The sequence below is a fragment of the Megalobrama amblycephala genome, linkage group LG10 (genome assembly GCF_018812025.1).
Source record: "Megalobrama amblycephala isolate DHTTF-2021 linkage group LG10, ASM1881202v1, whole genome shotgun sequence".
NCBI lineage: Eukaryota > Metazoa > Chordata > Actinopteri > Cypriniformes > Xenocyprididae > Megalobrama > Megalobrama amblycephala.
Window position 1 is genome coordinate 14,699,358 of NC_063053.1, and position 24,777 is coordinate 14,724,134.

Below are 24,777 nucleotides of genomic sequence, written 5' to 3' on the forward strand. Positions count from 1 at the left end.
TAGAACTATTTTATCATCATAAGTGTCTCTAATACACTAGAGTGGCCTGAACTGCCAGTGTTCATGCCCTTGACCATGATAAGACAACTCAGGTCACTGTTTACTGTGAGAGAGTTGTGTCTGGTCCAACCCATATGGCTCATGCCCTATTCTGATACTTCTTAAAATAAACCACAATCAATAGACTGTCATATTTGTATGACAACGTCCAGATTTATAACATATTTGGTCTGTTATCTTACAGTTATCTTAATATAGTTTATAGCCTCATGACGTGCTTGTCATGCCAGACAGGGATGGAGAGGTGGATGGAAAGCAGGATGTTGTAATTCGTTCATCACATGCTAAGTGGGTGCCACATTCCCAGGTGTCAGGTGCTGACAGGTCCATCTTGGTGGCTGAAAGAGGTAAAGCATGATTAAGGTTCAGTTCTTTGAAGAGGAAAAGGACATGATAGTCTGGATTTGTATGATAGGCTGCGACCAAGGACATTTAATAGGCTGCCTGTTTGGGTGTTTGTTAGGACTCTAAACCAAGTTAAGCTCAGCTGAAGCAGGTCCTCACAGGTAAGCTTCAGTATGATATATGAATAAGATTAATATGCAGAAATAGATTGGTTTCATATGTCTATTCACTAATTTGGCTTTGGATTTAGTTACTAAAATGCTTCAAAGCTCAAGCTAAATCAGGATTAGTAGCATATCTTCAACACAGGCAACATGTGGAGCAATTCAGAGTATTAAGGATCCTCAAACCGTGTGACTCTTGACTGATGGATTGATGCATGCAGCTGTTATTGCCAGACCTGTTTGTAATTTTACAATGGAAAGTGATTCCCACTCATCCAATTCAGTATGCATTATAAATGTTTACTATAAACAGCATATTTGTGTATTATTGAATTACAAAATTGCTGTTACATAACTGCACAAGTCTTCTAAATTTAGGAGGATATCCATTTTCAAGGAGATAAATCCAATACTGACAATTATTTTTCTGTAAACAGAGTCTTCTAGCAATATTATCTGTATATCACATACTTAAATTCAGATATAGGCTCTGTTAAATTATCTCAGTTTAATTATCTGGCTAATTAGCTGGTTCTGATTTCCTATAGACTATAACTGTAGACTATAATAAGTCAATGAGACAGGAGCCATCGCATAGAAACAGATGGTTAATGTTTACATTGAGATGCATTAGAAATGCAACAGAAATAACTGCAATCATCCAGGACTTTGATGCTATTTTGTATCTCTAAAGAAAGCTCTGCTTTGCATTCCCTCATTTGTTTAAAATACCAATCAGTATCAAATTAGTTATTTTGACAGAAACTTTTTTTCTAAAGCGACTTATTATGGGCAGAAACATCTGTTCAAGGGAGATACCCTGAAACATATACATTTTCATTGACCCATATTTTCTTACTCAGCCAATGTTCTGTAACAGGCCACTTTGTATCTTGTTTCAGTGTGAACCACAGGCAAAGGTGTGACACATTAGTTAGATGGATAATCAGTCTCCTCATGCATCAGCACCCTCACGCTTAACATATTAGAAGGATTGTTTGTAACATTATTCTAGTAGAAATTTCACAGTCCAGTCAATCAGATCTTTGTCAGATCTTAAATATGAGATCGGGCCTAAATATACTTATACCAAAGCTAAGCCAAGAAAGCAAATAAACAAATAGGTCAGTTTTATTTTTCTTTTAATATTGGTGACTAGGGTTGGGTGGTCGGATTTATTCAGATATAGGCTCTGTTAAACTATCTAATGCAACAGAATAACTGCAATCATCCAGGACTTTGATGCTATTTTGTATCTCTAAAGAAAGCTCTGCTTTGCATTCCCTCATTTGTTTAAAATACCAATCAGTATCAAATTAGTTATTTTGACAGAAACTTTTTTTCTAAAGCGACTTATTATGGGCAGAAACATCTGTTCAAGGGAGATACCCTGAAACATATACATTTTCATTGACCCATATTTTCTTACTCAGCCAATGTTCTGTAACAGGCCACTTTGTATCTTGTTTCAGTGTGAACCACAGGCAAAGGTGTGACACATTAGTTAGATGGATAATCAGTCTCCTCATGCATCAGCACCCTCACGCTTAACATATTAGAAGGATTGTTTGTAACATTATTCTAGTAGAAATTTCACAGTCCAGTCAATCAGATCTTTGTCATATCTTAAATATGAGATCGGGCCTAAATATACTTATACCAAAGCTAAGCCAAGAAAGCAAATAAACAAATAGGTCAGTTTTATTTTTCTTTTAATATTGGTGACTAGGGTTGGGTGGTCGGATTTATTCAGATATAGGCTCTGTTAAACTATCTAAGTTTAATTACTTGGTACTGATTTCCTGTACACAGTAACTGTAACTACTTTTTGCACCAGCTATTTTGCAATTTAAAGACCAGTTGTAAACATGCTAAGGAACATATAGAGATGAGTATGATGTGTTGTTGTTGAAGTCTTGATTCCACTCAATATTCTTTGTTCTCTTTCCTAATGACATGCTGAGCAATATTGCTCTCTGTCTTAGCATCTCCCTTCATCTCTTCTTTCACCCATTTTCATTTGCAGGGCTCTCCAGCAGAGGGCACAGGGAAATTTGATGCAGGCCCTGGTAAGCATGCCACACTTTCAGTATCTCCATTAAGTTTCTTGAGGTTTCACCGGCTGCGCTAGCCTTTATTTACAGTTATATGGGTATGAATGAAACTTACAAAACAAAACAGTTGCAACACAGATATAGAAAACAACATAAAATAAGATGAAACTGCAAATTACACTTTAAACACCTTTCTCAGCATGCCAGTTTTAAATCTGTGCATGCAGTCTCCTATAGTGCACTATATGATATTGTTTAAGCCTGTCAAAACACATAATCAAAACACTGTAGTAAGTACTACATAAAAGGCAATAGAAAGGAATAATAACAGTCTAATGTCTTAATGCAGGAGGCTCATGAGTAAGCAATCACAAACAGACTCCCTCTGTCTTTCTTTCTGGCTTGAGTCATTGTTGAATCAGTATTCTCACTGCCAGGCCCCCTATTTCCTTCCGTTCATCCATCTTTCCTTGATATTTGTGCCAGCCAGCAGAGAACACTGTGATTATAATCTTCCTAGAACTTAAAAAGCCCTCGGGTCTCTATGAGACCATTATTAGTGCTGTTGTTCTCAATAACTGTCTAACAATAACTCGGGAAAACGAATGCAGTTTTCTCAACGGGTGCGTCATGACCCAAAATTGTCACAGACGTGGTGAAAAACAATGATACATGCAAACAGTGCAATTACAATAGCTCTATTTGTGTTCTTGAAGCACGTCCACCCTGTCGGCGCACTGTATCTGCTGTGCGAGTAACGCCTTTGAGGATCATGAAGAGTTCACCTGATCTCATGCCTACTGGTAAGACCAGTATTTTTAGGATTTGGGGGTCTAACGTTTTGAATAATATAAAACGAATATGGTTGTGGGCAGTTTATTTAGTGCTTTGAAAAGATAAAATCAGTTTCATTGCTCTGTGTTTTTGCAGAATTGGACCCTACCCGTGTTTGCAAGGGCAAGGGTGCTGTTACTTTGAGGGCCACCCTAGTGCACATCGATGATGAGGACGGCACGGGCCAAGAGCTGTCCATGAACTCTGCCAAAAGTGAGTTGGAAATGGAGGATGTGTCAATAGGAGAGTGCTCTGAATATATTGCACCAAGCAGCACAGTGCCAGATTAATTGTTGTGTGCTGAAATAATGTTACTTATGATATGTGTAGCTAATGTACACTAAAAAGTGTTCTTTTGTTTTTTTGAGCAATCATTAACTGGAAAGATCTCGGTTTACAGGAATGGTGCATTCTTGAGTTTCCTCTTCACAATATGTTATTTTGACAGTCAATTTGCATGATGTGGTTAGTTGCTAAATTGAGCTCAATTGCGCAGTAAATCATACGGGAAAAAAAAGTGTTTTGGTGAGGAACATATACAACATTGTATGACTGTAAACTTCATTGCTCAAATAACTTTCAGTGAATGCTCATACAGGGGATAATCAAAGACGTCTATTGTTCACACCCACTTTGAGCTCTGGAAACGGAGACCTTCAGCGTGGACGTTTTCACCATCTCCATGTTGGAACTATCCTGGCTAACTGCCAGCACTTGGGAGAGATGCTTTAATTGTTGTTGTGCCTGAATAAAAAGGCCATTGGAACAAACACTTCTTACAGTGGGTTCAATGGTCTCCTTGTTCTCATGACAAAGTTCAGAGAATCGTTTTTTTCCAGTCATAAATTAGCATCTCCGTGGATGAAGACTTTCTGTATGGTTCAGTTCTGACAGATTCTGGCTGGTGATTCGTTTAATGGAGGATTAAGGAATTTGTTGTGGCATAAATTGTGGTTAGCGCTAGAAACAAACAGGTTTGCTGCCAAGTAGAGGCAGCTCTGTTTCATGTTTATGCCTTTTTTGGGGTTTAAAAAGTTCCTTGGAGATTCCCTGATCCTTTGAGAATCCAAACTGTTTGGATTTGTTACAGGTGGATGGCTTGGTGCGGTCAATGGAGATGCCACAGAAACAAGTCTGGCTGAGAGAAGTGTAAACAACACCGGAGCTGATTTAAATTCAACTCAAGTCAATGAGACACCAACAAAGGTGAGTCACCATGTCTGAAGGTTTTTAGCAATGCTTTGCTTTCTTGCAAAAATATCATTTAGATATTTATATCAGTGCTAATTAAACAGCTCGATCCCAAGATCTCTGGAGACAACAGTGAGGAAAATTTCGAACTCTGCACTCTTAAATGAGTGCAACGACTGAAATGTTGTCAATATTTCACAAGCAAGATGACATTTGTAGATCTGTTTTACATTTACATTATCTTCTTTAATGGTATAGATCCAAGGTGTTCAGCTATGGATCTCTGAAGGTACTCTAGGGCGTCAGCAGAGAAGATACTGCAAAAATCCATTTCTAACTATTAACTTATTTTTAACTAACAGTTTTGTATTGTTAATGAAATATTAAAAATGTTTTCGTTAAGCTGAAATAAAAATATCAGATGAAAAACTTTAAAATAAAAGTTAAAAATAAGTTTACGCTGAAGTACTAAAATTACTAAAACTGAAATTAGAAAATTAAATCTAAACAGAAAATTCTAAAATAATTTTAAGCTAATAAAACTAACAAATGCACAAAGTATTATAATTATAACATTTAAATTAATTCCAAAGTATAAAAATACTAAACACTGGTTAAGCATTGTATAAATATTCTTAATAAAAGTTATTATAAAGCAAGGGTTGAATAGTCCTGGTTTAGATGGAAGTAACCAAGAAGTAACCAAGAAAAAGTGCGGTTATATGTTATTGTCATTGACATTGTCTTCAGCAGCATCGCAGAAGAATCCTTGCAACAATCATTTGCTTGAGAGACATGTTTAGTGAATGCAAATTCCATGCAAATTCCTGAGAAATTCAAAGTTGTCTGTATTTCACAACCAATATGTGACACCAGAGTCAGTGCTTTTGTGTGTCCTCCTCAGGTGGACTCACCTGTAAGTGAGAGTCAGTCTCAGCTCACATCCTGCCTTGATCAACCGCGTACTATTACATCATCGGCCAAAGTGTCCTCTTCATATCCCCCCACCAGCAGTGTGAACCCAACAATCGTCTTGCTGCAGCGCAGCAGAGGTAAATACCAGCCTCTCAATATTTCAGGTGGCATCAAAAGTAGTATCGAGTATCAAGCGAATTAAAGAGCAAAATGCTTTCACTGAATATTAGAATATTCTCTAACTTTCACATGTGATTAGTTTCCAAAGTTATGTTTGAGTTCAAATTAACATCAGACGTCTATGATTTCATGTACTGATTTGGATAGAATCTCTAGTTATTTTTAGAGTGCCCCTGTTATGCTTTTTTGGGTATTAACTTTCAGGTAGTGTGTAAAATTGCTGTTTGGGAATGTAAAAGGACTGCAAAGTTTCAAAGATCAAAGTGCACAATACATTGAGTTATTTTCTCTCAAAAGAAAGAGTCGATTTTGAAACTGCCAGAATCGAGTCTTCAGTAATTCGAGTCTTACTTCATGCACAAACCTACGTAGGTTTGTAACAAATTTGTTGCCAATTTCATTGGCCGCAATCTACTTGGCCCACCCTCAAACACTTTAGTTGTATAGCTGAGTCTGGAAGAGTTCGGTTTGTGTTGCTGACATGTGAAGAAGACGCCATTTTCTGCACTGCGAAAGCAAGTCCACTTTGCACGCACTTCAAATGGATGAGGACTTAGGCTCGATTTGATACAGTAAAACTGACACTGTCGTTACTGTTCGTATCATTGTGTATACAAGCGCTGAGGAAACCTCCAGAGCCGAAATTCAGATATGAGTATTTTGTTTTCTGACTTATGCTGTAGACCAGTAACAACAGACTGAGCCATCTGACCAATCATAGCAGAGTATGCTCTCGGAAAGGAGGGGTTTAAAGAGACTGAATCCTTTATCGAACTGTTTCAGACACTGTGAGAAAAGAGGTGATGCAGCAGTGTATATTATGAGGAAATTAAAGTGTTTATGTAAAACTATAGTAGGAGACCTCAAAATAGGTCTCCTACTTAAAATAACATAATGTCTCTTGTGTGGTTTTGGGCATTGTGGATATTAATTATATAAAAGGACACTACCGTTCAAAAGTTTGTGCTCAGTATGATTTTTTTAAAGAAATTAATACTTTTATTTAGCAAGACACATTAAATTGATCAAAAGTGACAGTACATTCTATACATCAAAGAATTCCGAAAAAATTTATCACGGTTTCCACAAAAATATTAACTAGCTGCTACCACAAAGATCATTCTCAGCAGTTTTTGACATCGGACTCCTCATTTTTCTTTTTCTGACAGGTAGGATGTCAGATAGGATGCCAACAGCACTTGAAGCATCAAGCGTCATTTTACCCAGTAAATTAGCAAAACGGTCTAAATCCATAATAAAGGTGCATCATTCAGAGGCACGAGAAATGTAGCTTTAGTATACGGTATTCAGCAATGGTCAAAATAATTGAGATGTGTTGCAAGAAATGCAAATGGATTTGACCTTTTTAGGAAAAACGTTCTTTTTGAATAGATCTGTAGCCATGACTTATTCATTTAAACATTAAATCGTTCAGTGAAGGTATCCCTTTGAAGGTATCGTCCTAGATAAGTCTCGGCTGAAATACCAGATCAGTGTGGTCCTGTATGATCTGACTTCGTGGTCATGTGTTTCAGAAGCTTTTGCGGAGCAGGGCATTGGCCCTAATCGGAGCCCTGCCATCAGCCAGAATAGATCTTCCTCTGAGAGTCCAGCAAACATGGAAGGAAAGACAATGAGACTGTCTGAATATTCAGCTGTCCAGGCACCCAGAGTCCCAGTACGGGTAAGAAATGGGTAGTTCTCATAATGTACCTGTTTACTTTGACTAAAATAAGTACACTACATCCAAAAACCTATATAAATAAAAGACCACCTGCATATTTTTCTCTTCTAGAACACAGAGCTATCAAAGGACTGGTATAGAAATATGTTCAAACAGATTCACAAAGTCCCAGGTAAAGATGCTCCTTGAGAATTAAATACCATCTTTTTGTGTGTATTGATTCCAAATCTGAATATTTCCAGATCACATCTCAGTCATGTATATATGTGTGTATTCATCTTTGTCAGTGTGTTTTGTCTTTCACCCACCTTATACTCAGAGCCTGTCGAAGAAAATCCATACCGTCCCACCTACATATTTCCAGAGAGCAATGACAGGCCATTGAGAACCAGAGGTACCTTGGTTATAGTTATAATCAGATTTTTAATTAAACATTCCTCCATGCCACTCTTTTCTGTCTATGTCATTAAGTAACACCTTTTAACCCTTTGTATGTGTTAGATCATTTTATATCCAGTTCATGAAAACCAAAATGAAAATGGATATGCACTGCTCTCTAATGTTTACAAAGGCTGCATTTATTTGATCATAATAACTGTTCTATTTGAATGTATTTTAAAGGTGCCGTAGAACGTCTTTTTAAAAGATGTAATATAAGTCTAAGGTGTCCCCTGAATGTGTCTGTGAAGTTTCAGCTCAAAATACCCCATAGATTTTTTTTAATTAATTTTTTTAACTGCCTATTTTGGGGCATCATTAAATATGAGCCGATTTAGGCTGCGGCCCCTTTAAATGCTCACGCTCCCTGCCCACGGAGCTTGCGCTTGCCTTTAACAGCATAAACAAAGTTCACACAGCTAATATAACCCTCAAAATTGTTCTTTACAAAGTGTTCGTCATGCAGCATGTCTAATCGCGTAAGTATGGCATTTATTTGGATGATTACATTTGATTCTGAATGAGTTTGTTAGTGCTCCGTGGCTAAAGCTAACATTACACACTGTTGGAGAGATTTATAAAGAATGAAGTTGTGTTTATGAATTATACAGACTGCAAGTGTTTAAAAAATTAAAATAACGACAGTCTTGTCTCCGTAAACGCAGTAATAAACGATGATAACTTTAACCACATTTAACAGTACATTAGCAACATGCCAACGAAACATTTAGAAAGACAATTTACAAATATCACTAAAAATATCATGTAATCATGGATCATGTCAGTTATTATTGCTCCATCTGCCATTTTTCGCTATTGTTCTTGCTTGCTTACCTAGTCTGATGATTCAGCTGTGCACATCCAGACGTTCTGCCCTTGTCTAATGCCTTGAACATGGGCTGGCATATGCAAATACATATGCATACATATTAATGATCCCGACTGTTACGTAACAGTCGGTGTTATGTTGAGATTCGCCTGTTCTTCGGAGGTCTTTTAAACAAATGAGATTTACACAAGAAGGAGGAATCAATGGTGTTTGAGACTCAATGTATGTCATTTCCATGTACTGAACTCTTGTTATTTAACTATGCCAAGATAAATTCAATTTTTAATTCTAGGGCACCTTTAAAATGAAATTTATTCCTGTGATGTCAAGGCTGAATTTTCAACAACCTTAAGTCTAGTCTTCAGTGTCACATGATCCTTCACAAATCATTCTAATATGCTGATTTGCTGCTCAAGAAACATTTCTTATTATTATCAATGTTGAAAACAGTTGTGCCGCTTAATATTTTTGTGGAAACTGTGATGATTTTTCAGGATTCTTTGATGAATGTTCAAAAGAACAGCATTTATTTGAAATAGAAATCTTTTGTGATTTAATAAAAGTCACTTTTGATTACTTTAATGCATCCTTGCTGAATATTCATAAAAGTATTCATATTTCTTTCAGAAGAAAATCTTATTGAACCCAAACTTTTGAACGGTTGTGTATAGCCGCAGTATATATAAGGTGTTAAATATCTTTTGTCAATTCTTTCACAAATCCCTATATGCAACAGATGCTGCTTTATATGTACATAGTGTCAACAAATTGATTGTCCTAAAGAGGCAATCATAACACTCAAGGTGAGCTGTGGTAATGGAGCTATTTCCAACACACCGAGAAGACCACACCACAATGTATTTAAAACTCATAGATTGATTACCTCCATTTTAAGAGCTTTCATACCTCTGTGATGTGCTTCATGGCTGTGCTTTTAGAGAACCATTATGCTGAATTATTAAAGCAGTCACAACACCCCGAATGGGTGTTGTGTATCCATTGGATTCTTAAGAATGCAAAGTTACCAATGCCATGGGCTGATCTGACTCTGAAGTATTCATTTCAGCTTGTATTTGTTTCATAATCATCACTGAAATGCCTAATTTCTGTAGATTGTAGTGAAAATGTCTTATTTGTATTGTAATTTACCAGCTAATAGAATATTCCAGCATCAGAAGAACACACTGCTGTGGTTATAGTGCCATCTACTGGTTAGATTAGTCTGAGGAAATAAAGTGGCATTGTTTCGGAGCTGCTGTTTAGTTGTTAACGACTGCTATATATGTCACACTAATCCCTGTAATTTTCACCTACTATATATCAGATGTTTAGAATACCCCCCGGAGATGCTGCATTAGAGCACAGGCTACACTAAGTAGAGCACAATAAGAAAACAGGTTACAAACTACCACAGGAATACATTTGATATGTGAAATAAATGCAATATGTTGTAAGTTTCACTGTTTTTTACAAGTTTCACTAAAAAATGTCAGCTGTATTGCTTCATCACTGGTTATTATTAACTATTTACAACTAATACGTATTTTCTGACACTTTCAGATGACAGGCCGACACATGGTGTTGAGGATGGTAAGTGTTTGTGTGTTAATAGCTAAATGATAAAAACTACATAATGCATTCTTTTTTAATATTAAAGGAAAGCTGTGTTTCAGTTCAGTTAGTGTCTGTTATTTGCATTTATTCTGAAGTGCGGCCAGTCCCTCGCTCCAAGAGTGCAGTAGACATGGGAAGCTCAAGAGGACAGCTGCCTGTGCCAACACGCACATCTTCCCTAAAACCTCAGAGGTGAGCGATGACACTATGAAACAAATATTATGAATTATGGAGTGGATTCTAGCACATTTATTGACTGATGTTCTGAAACTTTCTTATTAGAGTGTGAATTCTTGCACCATGCTAGTGTTGCTCAACATAGAGATGATGACATTTCTTCACAGGACCTCAATATGTGAAACACTGTATTTTAGCATTTGTCATGCGGCCTTAACAAGCATGTGTTGGCTTAGAGATGTTGCTGTTAGAAATCATAATAGATACCTGTTTATTTCAGTCATCAGTGTTCACCAGCAGAAAATACATTAAGTATTAAATACCTTGTATTTTTGTAGATCATTTTAGGTTTTAAATATACAGTAAGGCCTAAAAGGCTGAGATCACACTGAAAGTATGGGATTCAAAATGTTATACCACTTAACTTTCACCGTCCCGCTAATGGGACGCTTGGTGCTGTTTTTATTTATTGCCTTTTTTTGTATCGCATATTTTAGTGATCATCATAAATTAGGTATCATTCAAAAGCTTAAAACTCAGAATTCATCCTGTAAAACTGTTTTGAAATTGGACATTGCTTTACCATGGAAACTGTACTTTAAATCCTTTTGGCGGGCTCCTCCCCCTAGTTGGTGTTTATTTTAAGTACTTTATAGTCAAAACTTTTCGAATCTTGACAAAACACATATCGTCGGAAAGGTCTCAATCTCAAGCTTCCATATTTGGCATCTGATTTGTGATAGAACTGATATTTGGACAGAAACTTATTAATTTGTTACAGAAGAATGCATACTTTTTTTTTTTTAATTCAATGGAATGTGGGTGACACCCAGTGGCTATTTTTGGTACAACACCTAAACAAAATCACATGGGAACTTCAATTTTTGTGATATCAACTTCAAATTTGGAACACAACTTGGTTAGACATATGGCTTTGATTTTATATCAGTTTAAGAGTAAAAATTATTTTGTAAAATATATAGTTTATATAAAACATAAAATATTTAGTATAGTACATTTGATTTACAGTACATACTTATATAACTTTTTCATACTTTAATTTTTTGAAGTGCTTTCACTTCAGCAACAATGTCTTCTGAATGCTGAATGTCTTCTTTAAAACAAAACCAAACTTATATATTTCAAAGCATTCTTGAATTACAGTGATTTAAATTTGGAGGTTAAACTGGTTAAAAACGATAAGTATATTTTATAATATTTTATAATATAATTTATAACGATTAAGTATGTTTTATAATTTGGAAAACAAAACATTGTGACATTAAATAAATAAGAAATATTAAAGATTCTGCTTTATTTGTGGGTCAGGATCTACGCAAATAAAGAAATTTTGAAATTAATGTTAATTTTTTAATTATAATTAGGTTCAATTAATTCAGATTAGTCAATGAATTATATATCGTGAACTAACAAGGTGAATTTTTTATTTCTTCTAATGCAGTTAATTAGTTTATTATGAACAAACATGAATTAATAAAATGAACAATAGTATATTTACATATATTTATATAAATAAACTAATGTTATAGAATATTATTGTTATGATGTTTATAAAAATGTGTATAAATGTACATGGTGTAGATTAGTAAATGCTGTAAATATTGTTGGTGCACCTAATGCATAACTAAAGTCAAAGATATGAGCCTTATTGTAAAGTGTTACAATAATTTGTAAAGAAAAATTTGTATTAAATTAGAATTATGCAAAATAGTTTACTGAATATGTATGGATAACACTGCAGAATATTTCTCCAATACATCATTGTCTATTATATGATTAAAGTGCTTTTATATGAGATGTATGCCTAGTTTTTAAAACACAACCTGCATGTATGGGAACGCTTAACTAAAACTTGCCCTTGTTGGTTGCCATGGCGACTCTCCACCTCCCTTGCTCTATCACTCCATCTCTCCCCCCATGCATCCCTGCAGGAATGAGTGGGAGCCCCCTGACAAGAAAGTAGACACCAGGAAGTACCGCGCCGAGCCCAAGAGCATATTTGAGTACGAGCCAGGAAAGTCTTCAGTGCTGAAGCTGGAGAGACCGGTATGATGCTCTTTATACATGCATGTTTTCTGAGTGCTGTTGCTGGTGGAGGTGGAGATCTGTGCATGCTGTTTGATGCTGCAAGAGCTGGATTCTGCCTGTTTCACTTACAAGGACAGCACACTCACAGCTGTGTCTCTTGCTAGTCTTATTAAGTGACCTCGGTAGGTGACTTGTGCTGGTGACGTCTTCAATGTAGTGATACTGTGCATAGCGTATATAACATGATCATAGCTTGTTGATGCATACAGTGCACACACTACAGTAACGTTTAGTTCATCATATAGAAAGTAGGAGGACCTTTTACTCAGCTATAAAAAGATCATCAATAAGTGACACTAGCAGTGTCCAGACCCAGTTAAGAATAGATGTGTCTGCAGTCTGGTCATTTTCAGGAAGGTTTGTTACTATGACATTCAGTGATTCAATCTTTTTAGCATGACTCATTCTGGGAGCTGCTGGTATTACATAATGTCTTTCTGATGACATACCGCTGAAATAGGTTTATTGTAGAAGCCAAGCAAAGCGCGTTGGATCCTCGTCAATGAAGCATCTGAAGCGGAGAAAGTGCAAGCTGCGTTAGGGCTTTCATTTTTTCCTAATTGTTAGGGAAAGTAATTAAAATGGCTCTAGGTCAGGTCCTATCTAGGGCAGAAGATAATGTGCTGCTTGTGTCTCCATTTGAGCTCTGCAGAGAACAGTCCTTTTGTTTTTGTAAAATTTGTGTGGTGAAATATTTGAATTCTTTTTAGATGATATTGTACACTACTGTTCAAAAGTTTGGGGTTGAAAAGATTTTGTAAGACATTTCTTATGCTTATGAACGCTGCATTTATTTGATCAAAAATACAGTAAAACAGTAATATTGTAAAATATTATAACAATTTAAATTGTTTTTGAATTTAATATATTTTAAAATGTAATTTATTCCAGTGAATTGTCAGTATTCAGGGTCATATGATCCTTCAGAAATCATTCTAACATACTGATTTTCTGCTTAAGAAACATTTCTTATTATTATCAGTGTTGTAAACGGTTGTGCTGCTGAATATTATAATAATATATGATACCTTTTTTCAGGATAGAAAGTTCAAAAGGAATAAAGATTCCAATAGAAATCTTTTGTAATAATCATACATGCCATTGTCATTTTTGATCAAATTAATACATTAATTTCTTAATAAAATAATAGTACTCATGTATTAAAAAAAATCCTACTGACCCAAACTTTTAAATGATAGTGTAATATAATATTAAATATAACATAATTATTGTGTTATAGATTTTTAAAACAATGTAGAAAATATTTTGCAGTATTTTATGAACAAACAACAATGCAAAAAGATTGATATTCATAGCAGAACTTTAAAACGATGGATTTAGAGTATATGAATATGTTTATTTTCCTTGTTCACTTTTTATACAATGTAAAAGATATCACCTTGGATTTATGGATCCCTTTCCATTATCATTACTTCCTATTTCCTGTTCCTTTGATTGATCAACCAGATGTTCTTGCAATAAATCATCAAGCTGCAAATCCAATTCATATTTCCTCTGCTGTCTCAGCCTGGAGCCTTTTTTACTGTCTGAGATCATGACATTAAGAGAGAGTTCATTTAACATCATCATTTAGTCTCATTGTCTTTGTATTCTGAAACTTCCTCTTTCTCTTTCTCTTTCTCTCTCTCTTTCTTTGTCCTCCTTTCCTTGTTGCCATATTTCTGTAGACTCAGGACTTAAGTCCAGAAGATGTAGATTTAGAGAATGAGCCTTGGTATAGGTTCTTTTCTGAGATGGATTTTGGCAAAGCGGTAAGTTGGCAGTATATTAAAAATGCATGTCATCCCCCTTTTTTCTGTTCAGGACCCTAAATATTCTTTTATGTCTGTCTGTTAGAACCATTGTTACGTCACTTCCTTTCTGCACTGACCTTTCATATGTATGTTCCTTATCCAGCCCATTGTAGCTCAGTGCATAGCAATTCAAAAACAGTACAGAAAGTAATGACATACAGTACATTACAGTGAGTGGAAGAGTTCATCTAAATGTGCTTCAGAAGCCACATCAGAGAGCGATAGATGATAAAAAGGTGCAGTCAAACATTGCAAGCACCACCTCTCAGTTTATTTCCCAGATGCTTCCTGATCATCTTCTGAAGCCTTGATCTGCCTGAACCTTTCTTTTCCATCTCATATTTGTTTTTTTCTGTCTGTATTTCTCAATATAATAGTCTCAATATGTTTGCTATTTATAAGGCAGTCATTCTAGGTGTTGGCACAGATGATTTTGAGAAGGTTTTCAGTTTTATGTAGTGCCCAGACTGGAAACGGACAGCAAGCTGTGATGATGCAACTAGATTGGTAAAGATAACACTCAACATCGGCCAAACTGTTTCCACTGTGCTTAACTCTGTTGCCTGTTTTCAGCAGCACTGCCTGGCAACATTGACTGAAAAGTTGGCCTCTGCATCATCCGCTTATTGGTTGTCAGATTTGCTACATTCACCTCAAGTAATGTGAAAGTGCATAACACCCTACTCTATCCAGTCATGCCGATTACATTTTTGCATTGTAAACTTTTTGTCTGACCTTGACGCAGTAAGTAAGTAAAACACTGTAAAGTACCACTGGTGTCCCGTCACTCGGTTCAGTCAGGGATAGGAAGGCCGTCACTATGCTATCAGTGGCACAGAGCCTGTGCAGCGTTGTCATCAACTCAACACCTGTGAGTAAATAGCACATTTGTTCACACTTATTTACTTAGAGACACGTACCATGATACACCCCATGGTGATTGGCTTGTTTGACCTTTCTTTTTTCGATACTCACTGTGATTGCTTCTGAGGGGCTGTTTACAGTACACAACATCGTTTTCAACTAAAAATGGAAAACTTTATATGCGTTTTGGCTGTTCATTTACATGACAACGGCTTGAGAATGCAAACTTCTGAAAACGGGTTTCAAAGTGGACGTTTTTGAAAACGATACAGTTATCATCTCTGTGTAAACTGCAAAAAAACAAAAAAAAAAAAACGGCATGCTCGTGTTTAGTCTATCCACCTTATTTTTCAACACGGAAATAAGGTGTTTTTTGTTTGGATCTGTGTGAACGGATAGTTTTGACAACGTTGTCATCTGTACAAAGAAAAAACGTTTCCATCATTGTCATGTAAACGCACACTGAGGCTGGGTGACAGTAGTAAAAAATAGTCAGTAGTAAATTTGTTCAGTTAAAATTGTTCAATTAAAACTTATTTAGCCAGGACACATTAAATTTATTAAGAGTGATAGACGTTGTTACAAAAAAAAAACATTTTTAAAAGAATGCTACTTTTGAACTTTTTGATCCTGAAAAAAAAAATCTATCATGGTTTCCACATAAATATTAAAGGGTTAGTTCACCCAAAAATGAAAATTATGTCATTATTTACTTACCCTCATGTCGTCCCACACCCGTAAGAACTTCGTTGATCTTCGGAACGTAAATTAAGATATTTTTGATCAAATCCGATGGCTCAGAAAGCCATCGGAATGCCCAGAAAGCTACTAAAAACATATTTAAAACAGTTCATGTGACTACAGTGTTTCAACCTTCATATTATAAAGTGACGAGAATACTTTTTGTGCACCAAAAATAACAAAATAGCAACTTTATTGCACAATATCCAGTGAAGGGCAATGTCAAAATACTGCTTCATGAAGCTTTGAATCTTTACGAATCATTTGTTTCGAATCAGTGGTTCAGAGGACCAAAATAACATGATTTTAGTAGACGAGGCTTCGTTACGTCATAAGTGTTTTGAAACTTCAATAGTTCACGTGACTTTGGCAGTTTGATACACGCTCCGAATCACTGATTCAAAACCTATGATTCGTAAAGATTCTAAGCTTCATGAAGCAGTGTTTTGAAATCGCCCATCACTGGATATTGTGGAATAAAGTCTCTATTTTGTTATTTTTGGCGCACAAAAAGTATTCTCGTCACTTTATAATATTAAACGGTTAGTTCACCCAAAAATGAAAATGATGTCATTAATGACTCACCCTCATGTCGTTCCAAACCCGTAAGACCTTCGTTCATCTTCGGAACACAGTTTAAGATATTTTAGATTTAGTCCGAGAGCTTCCTGTCCCTCTATTGAAAATGTATGTACGGTATACTGTCCATGTCCAGAAAGGTAATAAAAACATAATCAGTGGGTTAGTTAGAAGTTTTTGAAGCATCGAAAATACATTTTGGTCCAAAAATAACAAAAACTACGACATTGTATTCAGCATTGTATTCTCTTCCGGGTCTGTTGTCAATCCGGGTTCACGACTCCGCAGTGACGCTGCTGACATAAGACGCTGCTGACGTGTTATCTAGTGCGCCCAAGCTTCGTTTACAGTCTGAGGAAGACGCACGCTGTATTCAAGCTATTCTACATTGTTTGTATTTTGGTATTGCTATATTTTTTAGAATGGTGCCTAAGTGTGCATGTCGCGGATGTCCTAATCGCCAAAAACAACGACGTAAAAGTGCATTACCAACGCCGACAGATGAAATGATTCAATGGAATCAATTCAATGGAATCAATTCAATGGAAAGGATTCCGGAAGAGAATACAATGCTGAATAAAGTCGTAGTTTTTGTAATTTTTGGACCAAAATGTATTTTCGATGCTTCAAAAACTTCTAACTAACCCACTGATGTCACATGGACTACTTTAATGATGTTTTTATTACCTTTCTGGACATGGACAGTCTACCGTACATACATTTTCAATGGAGGGACAGAAAGCTCTCGGACTAAATCTAAAATATCTTAAACTGTGTTCCGAAGAAGAACAGAGGTCTTACGGGTTCGGAACGACATGAGGGTGAGTCATTAATGACAAAATTTTCATTTTTGGGTGAACTAACCCTTTAAGGTTGAAACAGTGTAATCACATGAACTGTTTTAAATATGTTTTTAGTAGCTTTCTGGGCATTGAAAAAGGGAGTGTTATTGCTGTCTATGGAGGCCTCACTGAACCATCTGATTTGATCAAAAATATCTTAATTTGTGTTCCGAAGATCAACGAAGGTCTTACAGGTGTGTAACGACATGATGGTGAGTAATTAATGATATAATTTTCATTTTTGGATGAACTAACCCTTTAACTGTTTTTACCATTGATAATAATAAGACATATTTCTTGAGTAGCAAATCAGCATATTAGAATGATTTCTGGAGTATCATGTGACACTGAAGACTGGAGTAATGGCTGCTGAACATTCAGCTTTGCCATCACGGGAATAAAACATCTGGTTGTGTATATGACACAATATTGCAATTTCTCGCAAGACTCACAGGGGATCTTGCAACTAGTCTAATAACATGCTTCTTTAGAGGGAAAAAAGCACAATAAAATTGTCAGGATGGAAAATCTACTCTTACTGCCCATGCATGCCTCTTGTGTATGACAAGTCTTTAGAATTGGTTCTTCTGACAGTGAAACCAAACCCTTGAGGATGAGTCACTGAGTCACAGGCTGCATTCCTGTTGGGTAGACTCATAAATCTGACCATCAGCGTCATGGCACAAGTTGATAGAAGGTTCCTGTCTCTTTCCAGATTTCCTTGTTTAGAGATGAAAGTGAAGAGTCACCTCCCTTGAGAGTCTGCTGATGCGGCCCAGTCTCGCTGTGTTGATGAGGCAATGAAAAAATACTTGTGGAGCCAGCGTGAAATTCACTTTGGCTTAGTAAGATTCCCAAAAAATTCAGATGTAAAAATTTAAATTAAACAAATTTCTAAAACTATGTAAACACTCTTACAAAAAGGGTTGAGATATCTTGTTAGTATAAGAAATATCAACAGTATCCATCATAAATACCATCTTAAGTTCTAAGACTGAGGTCACAAAAAGTTCCAGTAATAGACTTGTTGAGCTTGTTGACTTCTAACTGAGAGCAACTTTCAGTATGAAGCTGAGTGTGTGTCCGTGTCTAAGTGGGTCGAAGGTTATTGGAGACTGCATGTGACCTGGCTTCCTCAGTGATTGACACGCCAAACTCTATGACAGTGACAAACACAGTCAGTCCGTCTCCTATATCCTGTGTATGGAATGAGACATATGTACTGTACCAGCAGTCCACATCCATTATGTGTTTGTTTCAATTAGAGACAACAACATTCCTGTGTACAGTAGAAGCTGCGCTTTGATTATAGCAGTTTTTCGAAGAACGAAAGAAAAAGGTTGCATATAAAGTTAGACTTTCCCAAATGAACACATAAGCCCCATTTGTTCGTGTGGTTAAGTTGCACAGCACCCTCATTCACATTGTATGCTATTTATATAATAGAAAAGTTGTAAATTTTCTTGAGTCATCTCCTGCACCTGTTAGGAAACTAGCACATGAAAATGAGCAAACATTATTAACACACTGTTCCACTGACTAGCCTTAACAATCAGGGGAAAGGAATTTACATCCTAGGAAATACTGAGGTAAACATCTCTTGATTTTTATTGTGGCCTCTTTAGGAAGAACATTTAGCACATTGTAACTTATCTTAAAGGGACAGTTCACCCAAAAAATGATCATTTACTCACCCTCATGTCATTCCAAACCTGGATGATTATTTTATTTATTTTTTCTTGGACCTCAACATTCTACAGAATATCTTCATTTGTGTTTCAGAAATAAAAGAAAGTCACATAGGTTTGATCTTTTGACGTTTAAGGATGGATTTAGTTTAAATTCACCAAATTTGGTGGTGTATTTTCATTGTACATATAGGCCCACATGCTGAAATTAGACCCTGAATACCCTGATGTGACAAACGGACGTGTACCAGACGAGACGATGGGAAATTCTCTGTCTCGCTGTCTCAGCATTATTACTTTTAAGACTGAGATGTAATTTCCTTGAAAGTTAAACACCTTATATGAGAAATGCTATTTTGGTTGGCATTTCAAATAACGTAAGGCTTTGAAACATTATCCTCTGTGACATACTGTGCACGTCACTTTCACCCACCGTCTCCGTGGGTCATGTCAAGAATTTCAAGTACCCAGCTTAAATCTCACTTACAACAGTCCTGACTTTACTGTAGTGGCTGTTTGTGAATGTATTTCCTGTAAAATGAAGGGCCCTTTAGTCAATTCTCACAGACAGTTAAAGGGTTAGTTAACCCAAAAATGAAAATTCTGTCATTAATTATTCACCCTCATGTCGTTCTACACCCGTAAGACCTTCGTTCATTGATAAAACACAAATTAAGATATTTTTGATAAAATCCGATGGCTCAGTAAGGCCTGCATCGCCAGCAATAACACTCCCTTTTTCAATATCCAGAAAGCTACTAAAAACATATTTAAAACAGTTCATGTGACTACAGTGGTTCAGCCTTAATATTATAAAGCGACGAGAATACTTTTTGTGCGCCAAAAATAACAAAATAGCGACTTTATTCAACAATATCTAGAGATGGGCGATTTCAAAACACTGCTTCATGAAGCTTCGAAGTTTAACGAATCATTTGTTTTGAATCAGTGGTTCGGAGCATGTATCAAACTGCCAAAGTCATGTGAACTATTGAAGTTTCAAAACACTTATGACGTAACGAAGCCTCGTTTACTGAAATCATGGGATTTTGGCGCTTCGAACCACTGATTCGAAACAAATGATTCGTTAAGCTTCAAAGTGAACAATTGTGAGTAATAATAATGACAGAATTTTCATTTTTGGGTGAACTAACCCTTTAAATATAAACATAACAAAGTCATCTGTTTACACATGTTTTTTATACCATATACTTTAAAAAAAACTTTTTTTCCTGCTGTATATGAGGCTTCCTGTACTTTATAATGCCAGCAACAGTGTTCTAACTTTATTGCATTATTTCACTTTCTTATCACCTCGTCTTAACAGCTGCATCACACTAAGGTATTGTACTGGCTGTCACAAGTATTTAGATTAAGATGCGTGGCACTTCAGATAAGGCTTTCATGCATGCTTCCTGTTTGCTTATTCTTCGCATCTGTGCCAAGTCCCGTGCGAAAGCCTCTTGGGATGCTGTGCCGGCTGTTTTTTTTGAGAGAGAAAAAAAATAGGATGAAAGGAAAAAAGGGACAAAAATACTAGAGGTCGCTTTGCAGACGTAATAGCAACTTATGTCACTGGGTGTTCCTCAGGAAACAAAACTTCTAGAACATGACGCTGTATAAATAGAGCAATATTCTCACACAAAGCCTGTATTCATTCTCGAAGGTTATTCGTGATCCTCTTTACCCAGCAACCAATGGGATGAGCATGTTGCGGTCAGGAGTTGAACTTTTCTTTTGTCGGTCAGAAGAGGGGGCCGTTGGGTTCTGGCACGCATGTGGCATACCTCTAAAGGGACAGCAGCAGGCTGGGATTGTGCAATCGTATTTGCAAACACCACTTGTGCTTTTTTTTCTTTGGAGGTGTGCTGTCATGCTATTTTTACCATCTGTGACGTGCACTTTGGGAAAAGCAACAGAAACAGCAGCCTAAAATTAAACGTCTCTAAACCATTCAAAATGCAAGGGGGGTACAAGCCGTCCCAGTGAATGGCTCTTTCTGATCTGCCATCGGGAGTTGCTGCCTGGCAATAACAGCTACTCTCCTTATTGACTCAATGCATGCAGTGCTGGGTATTTACTTACAAATTGTAGTCTGTTACTGATTCCAAATTACATGATGAAAATTGCACAGTTTAGGTAATCTAATTGGACTACTTTTTTAGTACTTTTAGATTACTTTAGACCTAACTTGTTAAGAAAGAAAATGTGAAAGAAAATATATTTTATTCTTTATCAACAACAATAAAGGGTTAGTCATTAATTACTTAGCCTCATGATGTCGTTCCACACCTGTAAGACCTTTGTTCATCTTCAGAAAACAAATTAAGATATTTTTGATGAAATTCAAGAGATATCTGACAGCAATTTAACTGTTTATGTTTAGTGCTTCCAGGTTCTATGTCATAACGGCGACTCCGTATTGGCCGACGCTGTTCACGTGAGCAGCACGACGCATGCGCTGTAAACAGCGTAGATTTTGAATAAGATATTGTTGAATAAAGATATTGTTGAATAAAGTCGTTATTTTTGTTTTGTTTTTGTGCACAAAAAGTATTCTCGTCACTTCATAAAATTAAGGTTAAGCCACTGTAGTCACGTCGACTTTTTTAACAATGTCTTTAGTACATTTCTGGACCTTGAAAGTTGCTGTCTATGGAGGAGTCAAAAATATCTTAATTTGTGTTTCGAAGATGAACAAAGGTCTTATGGGTTTGGAACGACATGAGGGTGAGTAATTAATGACAGAATTGTCATTTTTGGGTGAACTAACCCTTTAAGTGCATTGAATATCAGGGTTTCCCATGGGATTGTGAGGGAACTGCTGTGGATTTGTGGGTTGAGTGAAAAGCTAATTAATTAAATAAAAAAATGTAAACTTAATGAAAAAATACTGATAAAACTAGAAATAAATCTTTTCCCTGCATAGTGAGAACATGCGAACGTGTTGTTAAAATGAAATATTACCTTAAAATATCAGGGAGACTTCAAGTAAATATTTTAGTTTAAAATAATGTTTGATTAATATTAATCTATTAAAAGGTAACTGTATTGTGATTATAAGCATTTTAAAATTTGGAATCTGATTACATAATCCAGATTACATGTAATCAGTTACTACCCAGCACTGGACGCACGTTATGTGAACTTCCTTTGGCGTACTATTAATATCAGCCCTATGATTTTGTACTGCACGTTCGATCCGACGCTCATGATATTCTTAATATATGTGCGTAAATCTGTTTGTGTGTGCGTGTGTGTGTCTGCCCATGTAATTTGGCCCACTTCCCGCACCAGCTGGTTAATTGTCTCCCTGTCTGGCCGGCCAGTAATGAGAGTGACTCAATAGAAGACAAAAGAGAGCCTCGGTGAGAGACAGCAGCTGATTGGTGGAAGCGCTGACAGCCCCCTCCCAAAATGGGCGCCCCTCACAGCCCCTTCTAATCCCACCCCTCGCTCCCAGTCGCTTGTTTTCCCCCCTAACTTGCATGCAGGCCAAAATACTTGCTTACTTCTCCACGCTACACTTCGTCCAGAGGACCTAAGAGTTTCAGAGCTTTGGACACGGCAGACGTTCGCAAGCCTGACTGACTAATGCGCCTTCTCCCTTTCCAGCTGCCAGAGAGTCAAGCCTTTGGAGCTATCAATGACTTCTTTGTTTGGTTTGTTGCAGAGTGCCCCCTCTTTCAGCCCATTGGAAACATCTTCCGACCTACAGCAATAGTAAGTCCATGCTTCTTTTTCCCCTCACAAATGTTCCTTTCCACCATTTTCTGACAGCCTTGTTGTATGTGGGTGTGTTGGTGTGTCTGTCTTGCTCTCCAGCCATCTATTCTCAGGCAGAGCTGTCACGGGGCTCTGGAGATTTCCCTCGTTTCCTTTTTCTGTTTCCTGAACGACCATTTGCAGTACAGGTTGCCCAGTGTAGGCGTTCGTGTGATGCATGTTTGTAAGCATGTGTGCGTGCGTTTGTAGAGGAGAGGCCACGGATAGTGTGATGATTTGTTTTGTGCTGAAACTAGTGTCTGAAAATAAAGCCTGGATGTTTTTTTAAGAGAGATAAGGGACCTCGTACCTCCGCCCATTCTGTTAGCAGAAATCCCCCAAATCTTAATGTGCTGTTTGTGAAGCACACAGCGAAGTGTCATTTTTTTTACTGACAGCTTTCCCTGTGGCATTGACGTGATCATGCCTTCACAACACTGATGTAACAGTTATATTATGTCTTTGAATTTGAAGACGTTTGCATTTGAACAAAATATATTTTTAATTTATTAAATCTTTATTAAAATATTATTTTTTTTAAATTTTAAAAAATATAAATATTAAAAAAATATATAATTTACAAAGAAAACATTTATTAATTTACATTTATTGATTTAGCAGACACATTTATCCGACATTTTATACATTTGTTTTTTATTTTATTTATTTTTTATTATTTTGAAGATTGAAGAGCTTGAAAAGTTCTTCAAATATTTTACTGTGCCAGTGGATTGAAGATTTAATTCTTAATGTTAATATTTGTATCATCTAAAGCATGCCCAACAAAAATACAATCAATTTAAAGCATTCTTTAAAAGCATTCTTTAACATAACTGGGTGTTTGAACAGTAAATAAACATATTCATTAGTTAAATCAGTTTAACATTTTTTTCCCGTGCTTCCTTTGCCAAATATGTAACAGTAAAACATAAAAAGGAATGAATGAATCTTTTGTGGTATTTACATTTCTCTTAAGAATCTGTGGCACGTGGTTTTAGTGCGGTCTTCACTTTGGTGTGAGGATCTTTTTGATGTCTGGATGTGGAGTTTATTATTTTATCAAAAGGCACATGGTTTAGTTATAAACCAGGAGGCCAACTAGTGTTCAGCCAAAACACTAAACCAAAAATATGCTCTCATGACTTGAGGAATGTCTGAGAGACAAACCCTATGTAAGTGTAACCCTGAGAGAAACATAGTTTTACCTTATGGCTAACAGATCCTTGAAAAGGAGCTGGAAAAGCATGGAAATACTTCAGATTTTCTAATGGTCAGATAAATCTGGTAAGACCATCTCCGCTCCAGCAGTTGTCAGGCAGCTGCTCAGGTTCCTGAGTTTAAAGCCAGTGGCGTCTGGAATGACGTGTGCTCACCTCTTCTCACTTTTCCAGCGGAAAGCATCCCAAGGGTCATGTCATTCATGAGGACTTTATTATGTGTACAGTATAATGGAATAATTCAAAAACTTTGAGTCACAAGAACAGTGTCTTGTACGCCCACATAATTTTTGTTGAATAATTGGTATTTTATTGTTTCCAGCTATGAAAAAGTAGGAAAGTATGCTAGGGCCATTAGGATTTTATTGGCATGTTGGCTAGTAACTGTTAATATGATTCCCTCTGAAAAAGAGCTGCAGCTGTATAGGACCATTGTCTGCGCATTTAAAATCCTTGTCATGGATAAATTCCCTCCCAAATCACTTAGCATGTAGCCCATGTGAGTCTGTTGTGTTAACCCTTATGTCTTATTTGGATTCTGGTCAGGCTGGTCTGGTTTGGGGTTTTGGGCACTTGTAAGCTGGTCAGGCTCTGAGACTAGCTAGACCAATTCAGTACAACTAAAACCATCATACATTTTTGTTTTTCAGCAGAGAATAGTCTGCTTAAAACA

At 36.5% G+C, this 24,777-nt stretch overlaps 1 protein-coding gene across 8 annotated transcripts in view; it reads left to right on the plus strand.

The window, feature by feature from the left end:
* The window catches only part of LOC125276857 (sorbin and SH3 domain-containing protein 1), a 54,719-nt gene that overhangs the window by 12,578 nt on the left and 17,364 nt on the right, over window positions 1-24,777 (plus strand). For 6 of the 8 annotated variants that reach the window (XR_007186769.1, XM_048204770.1, XM_048204773.1 and 3 more), the window contains exons 2-14: window positions 2,596-2,638; window positions 3,340-3,426; window positions 3,554-3,670; window positions 4,548-4,663; window positions 5,553-5,700; window positions 7,279-7,427; window positions 7,539-7,599; window positions 7,747-7,821; window positions 10,255-10,284; window positions 10,404-10,500; window positions 12,438-12,552; window positions 14,283-14,366; window positions 22,796-22,845. Coding sequence is in view for 7 of the 8 variants with exons in the window: in XM_048204770.1 (XP_048060727.1) it covers window positions 3,396-3,426; window positions 3,554-3,670; window positions 4,548-4,663; window positions 5,553-5,700; window positions 7,279-7,427; window positions 7,539-7,599; window positions 7,747-7,821; window positions 10,255-10,284; window positions 10,404-10,500; window positions 12,438-12,552; window positions 14,283-14,366; window positions 22,796-22,845 (1,073 nt within the window). In the remaining variant the exon portion in view is untranslated. The remainder of the gene's footprint in view (window positions 1-2,595; window positions 2,639-3,339; window positions 3,427-3,553; window positions 3,671-4,547; window positions 4,664-5,552; window positions 5,701-7,278; window positions 7,428-7,538; window positions 7,600-7,746; window positions 7,822-10,254; window positions 10,285-10,403; window positions 10,501-12,437; window positions 12,553-14,282; window positions 14,367-22,795; window positions 22,846-24,777) is intronic. The other 2 variants (XM_048204772.1, XM_048204771.1) reach the window with 2 other exon arrangements.